Source organism: Terrapene carolina, unplaced genomic scaffold (genome assembly GCF_002925995.2).
Source record: "Terrapene carolina triunguis isolate 2854851 unplaced genomic scaffold, T_m_triunguis-2.0 Scaffold21, whole genome shotgun sequence".
In the NCBI taxonomy this organism is placed as follows: domain Eukaryota; kingdom Metazoa; phylum Chordata; order Testudines; family Emydidae; genus Terrapene; species Terrapene triunguis.
This window is the reverse complement of record NW_020664372.1, coordinates 4,226,006-4,231,153: the sequence shown is the minus strand read 5'-3', so window position 1 is coordinate 4,231,153 and position 5,148 is coordinate 4,226,006. Positions and strand designations below refer to the sequence as shown.

At 39.8% G+C, this 5,148-nt stretch overlaps 1 protein-coding gene across 2 annotated transcripts in view; it reads left to right on the top strand.

The window, feature by feature from the left end:
• The window catches only part of TBC1D4 (TBC1 domain family member 4), a 153,916-nt gene that overhangs the window by 89,177 nt on the left and 59,591 nt on the right, over positions 1-5,148 (top strand). For both annotated transcript variants that reach the window (XM_026661087.1, XM_026661184.1), the window contains exons 4-5: positions 307-411; positions 4,607-4,739. In XM_026661087.1, the coding sequence (XP_026516872.1) occupies positions 307-411; positions 4,607-4,739 (238 nt within the window). The remainder of the gene's footprint in view (positions 1-306; positions 412-4,606; positions 4,740-5,148) is intronic.

Here is a 5,148-nt window from a genome sequence, read left to right as displayed (position 1 = left end):
GTGTGTGTGTGTGTGTGTGTGTGTGTGTGTGTGTGTGTGTGTGTGTAAGAAGTCCTATGACTTATAGGCATATTACACTTTTCTTTGCTAGATGGTGGCAGCCATTAAAAAAGAAAGAATTGCCGTACTTGATATCTGCGACCGCGCAGCTTTCTTATTCACTACAGATTCTCAGTATGGGGAAAGTGGTGGTATCTCAGAGATGACTGACAAGAACTGAAATACAATTATCACTGTATTTCTGAACTGATTTTAAAATACATTTTAAAATAAATACTTCACTAATGCTTTTTAAAAAATTTTCAGGGTATACAACATGTTGATCACTTTGGTTTTATTTGTCGGGAATCTATTGAACCTGGGATAAACCAGTATGTTTGCTACGTGTTCCAGTGTGCAAGTGAATCTTTGGTAAGTAATTTACATAAACAGTTAGGCTTGGTATACACTACCAACTTATGCCAGTATAACCACATCGCTCAGGGGTGTGGAAAATCCTAACCCCCAATGTAGACAGTGCTATGTCAGCAGGATGGCTTCTCCTGGAGACAAAGCCACCACCTCTTGGGGAGGTGGAGTACCTGCACTGACAGGAGAAGCTCTCCCGTTGGTGTAGGTAGTGTCATCACTAGGCACTACCGTGTACTGCGGTACTGTAAGTGTAGATAAGCCCTCAGTTTTTCACATTTTGATAACCTCTTTCATCAGAGGATCTCAAAACACTTAATAATCCCTGAATCTCTGCAGCTATATGAAGTAGATAAGTGTTGTCCTCACTTTGCACATGGGTAAACTGAGACTCTGCGATTCAGTCTCTGCACTCTATTGTGAATGCACACCTATATACAGGTACAAGTACACGTGGCTATACTTAGTATCTGGACATGTCCTGGTGTTAGAATTTGCAGACACAGATGTTTACACTGGCAAAGTTCAGGTGTATGTGTTTGAGTGCACAAGTGGTGGCAAGGTAAAGGCTTAACTGAATATCTGACCATAATTAACTTGCACATTTTTATCTGTTGAGACTTAGAATCATAGGACTGGAAGGAGAGGTCATCGAGTCTAGTCCCCTGCACTCAAGACAGGACTATGTGTTATTTTAGACCATCCCTGACAGGTGTTTGTCTAACCTGCTCTTAAAAACCTCCAGTGATGGAGTTTCCACAACCTTCAGAGGCAATTTATTCCAGTGCTTAACCACCCTGACAGGAAGTTTTTCCTAATATCCAACCTAAACCTCCCTTGCTGCAATTTAAGCCCATTGCTTCTTGTCCTTAGAGGTTAAGGAGAACAGTTTTTCTCCCTTCTTCTTGTAATAACCATTGACATGTTCTTGAGTACCTTGGTGAACTGGGGCCAAATTACTAAATTAGTAACAGAGCTGGAAATAGAACTTGGATGTACTGAGTTCCAGTCCATGCTTCTACTACTAAGTCATCACGCTCCTTGCCTATGCTACGCACATCCTCCCATTTTCCAAATGTGGTTGCTCTCCTTTTTATTCCTAACTATTCTGAGAAATGAAATAGGAATGTCAGGTTTGAAGCAGAAATTTAGATCTATAATTGTTCTGCATAATAGACAGTTGAAATGTATGATATAAAAGATGTCAGTCAATTAGCCATTGTGATTATAAGACTCAGCATACTCAATTGTTAGATATGACATATATAAAGTAATGTCTTTGCTATATTTTCTGAGGGAGAGAGCGACAAGATGGTTGAGGTAATAATTTTTATTGGACCTACTTCTGTTGGTGAAACAGTTAAGCTTTCAAGCTGCACATAGCTCTTTTCATAATGTCAGGTACAAAGAAACCATATTAACTGATGGCTTTCTAACTTCTTAATGCTTCAAAGTGAAAGGTAAAATGCCATGAATTTATAGAAGAGATGCACTATTTCCCCTAATAAAGCAGGGCCTAACTGCTCATAATTAGAGAGAGTTTTAAAAAAAAGAAAGAAAAGGGGGGGGGGGGCCCTCTTAAATGTTTTTTAAAAATTTTTTTTTTTTTTTTTTTACTTTAAACAATTTTCAAAAATCAAAAAAATTGAACCAGTTCTTTAGCTGTCTGAAAAACAAAAATTGAATAAATGTTTGTTAAAATTTTTTCATTGAAATTCAAATTTTTGATCAATATGTTTAACAGATATAATTTTGACCAGCTCTAACTCACCTCAGAGCATTAAACAATGCCTAATTATTTGAGCATTATGGAGGACCACAGCAGTTATGGGGCTAAGCATTCTTAGCAATGCTTCAAACAATGTAGGGCAGTGATTCTCGAACTTTTGTACCGGTGACCCCTTTCACATAGCAAGCCTTTGAGCATGACCCCTCCTTATAAATTAAAAACACTTTTTTTTGTATATTTAACACCGTTATAAATGCTGGAGGCAAAGCGGGGTTTAGGGTGGAGACTGACAGCTCGTGACCCCCCCCATGTAATAACCTCGCGACCCCCTCAGGGGTCCAGACTCTCAGTTTGAGAATCCCTGATGTAGGGGTAGATCCTCAGCTGGTGGAAACCAGCATTGCCATAGGTGCTGGAAGTAGGGGTACCGGGGGGTGCTGCAGCACCTCTGGCTTGAAGTGGTTTCTGAGCATAGCTTTATTGGAGTCCATGGAACTATGCTGCTTTACGCCAACGGAGGATCTGACCCACTGTCAAAAATTGAGAGGAGAGAGAGAGAACCTATTGAATGTCCAAGAGAATGTCATTTAAAGAAAAATATGCCTTCATCTGACCTTTTGGTTAATTTGATCCCTGATAATCCACAGGTGACCTAAAAGAAAGGAGGTGGTTTACAAAGAAATAAAACCCTTCTCCTCAACTCCCTCACATATTTTAAGAGTTAAATACTCACTTGAGTGTAATATTATTAATGGGCAGAGGCCATGGAAAAGAGCCCTGCCATTTGGAAAAGCCGACTAGTAGGCTTTGCTGTTGTAGTCATGTCTGCATTCCACGAGCCTCGTGAAATCTTACAGTGACAGGACAAGAGTAAATTGAATTGTGAGATGTGAGAAACCCACTCAGAAACTATCAATAACATTAATCAAATAATTTTCATTTAACAACATTAAATGACATGCCACAGCACACAAACTGACTAATTCAAGCTTCCATGCCCATGCAAAGCTTTGCTTGAACAATTATGCTGGAGACCTGATGATCTACAGAACACTTTTATAATCCCACGTTGAATGTTAGAAGACTGCTTGTAGACAGAAACCTGAACATGCAGTCACATTCCATCCCTCACAAACGTGCTTCACAGAAAAGTGATAGATGGCAGCAAAGGACTAGATCTAAAGTACAATATTTGAAAGCCCTCTAAGAACTGAACAGGAAATTTCAACAGTTTTCTTCTGTCAGGCTGAAACACAGAAGTGGGCTGTTTGCTTTTAATAGCAGTGTGTCCTTAAAATACATAAGGGGGAAGGAGACTCTGAGAAGTCTGTCCACAAAGGATGAAAGTGCATTTAAATATCTATCCCAGTTGAGGAGAAAATGATCACCTCTGACCTCTTTCCCAAGCAAAATAGAGATTGGCCCTACCCAGTGCTGCAGCGTGTGGGAACACTGCATAGCTGTATTTGTGATGCTGTGAGAGGAAAGAGCAGGGCATAGACTAAAGTCTGGAAAACAATACATAAGGATTACTTGTTGGTTACAAAGAAACTTATAGCTTGTCTTTCAAATCTTTTGATCCAAGTGAGTAAGGGATCAAGAGAATAAATAGGCTGTCCCTAAAGTTTCTGACATACTAACAGGATATAACTGCAGCAACAGATCAAAAGCATTTTGTTCATAGAGACTTTGTATCAGGGCAAATGAAAACTATTTTAGGAAAAAAGCCATACATAACTCTCTCTGTGAGAGGGGGCAATAAAGGCCCCTTACTCTTAGGATCACTACTGCAAGTTATGTACCCAGGCAAGCTAAAATGCAAATTGCATAGAAGCAAATTGGCAGAAGTGGAGGTCCTCATATGCTCATTGCAGCTACTGGAAGGTAAAAAAGTTGTAACCTCTGGGCGCAATAAGAGACCCAATTTTCAAGACTGAGTGCTTAAAATTACATATTTATGGCCTGATTTCTCTTTCCTCCCTCCCCCGCCCTTTCCCCTGGGGTTCTCATTTTCAGTGGGAGCTGTGAATGTGCAACATTTCAGAAATAGACCACTAGATTCCCACAGGGATCTAGAATCCTGTGTGGTAAATTTTCAAAAGTGCCTAAGGGCCAAATTTGTAAAGGTGTTTAGGCACCTAAAGATGTAGCTAGTCATGTAGGTGCCTAGTGGGATTTTCAAAAGGGCCTAACTCCCATTGATTTCAATGTCCCTTGTCTAAAATCCTCTTGAAACCAGTAGTAAATTAGGAATAGAACCTTGTTCTCTTGATCACTAGACTACTGAACTTTTATGATAGATCAGTGTATGTAGTATGAACAGGAAACAACATTCCTAATAAAAAAGCACTTAATCGTGGAATGACTTAAAAGTCTGATATGATGTATATGACATATTTTCACTTTTATACTGTCTTGTAAAACACCCAGACTTTTCATAGCCTGTTTTATTTTTTCTTTTCCTTCTAGGTTGATGAGGTAATGCTTACCCTGAAACAAGCCTTTAGCACTGCTGCAGCTCTACAGAATGCCAAGACTCAGATTAAACTGTGTGAGGCCTGTCCTATGCACTCATTGCATAAACTCTGTGAAAGAATTGAAGGTAGCATTTCCGTTTATTTTAAATTCATATAGAAGATTTTCTGTTTTCACTCCAGAATCGTCACAGTGCATCAGCTCTTAGTTTAATTCAGGGGTAGGCAACCTTTCAGAAGTGGTGTGCCGAGTCTTCATTTATTCACTTTAATTTAAGGTTTCGCGTGCCGGTAATACATGTTAACGTTTTTTAGAAGGTGTCGCTCTCTAAGTCTATATTATATAACTAAACTATTGTTGTATGTAAAGTAAACAAGGTTTTCAAAATGTTTAAGAAGCTTCATTTAAAATTAAATTAAAATGCTGATCTTACGCCGCCAGCCTGCTCAGCCCGCTTCCAGCCTGGGGTTCTGTTCACCTAGGCCTGCAGCGGGCTGAACAGGGCCTGTGGCCGGGACGCCGGCTGGCAAGGGGCC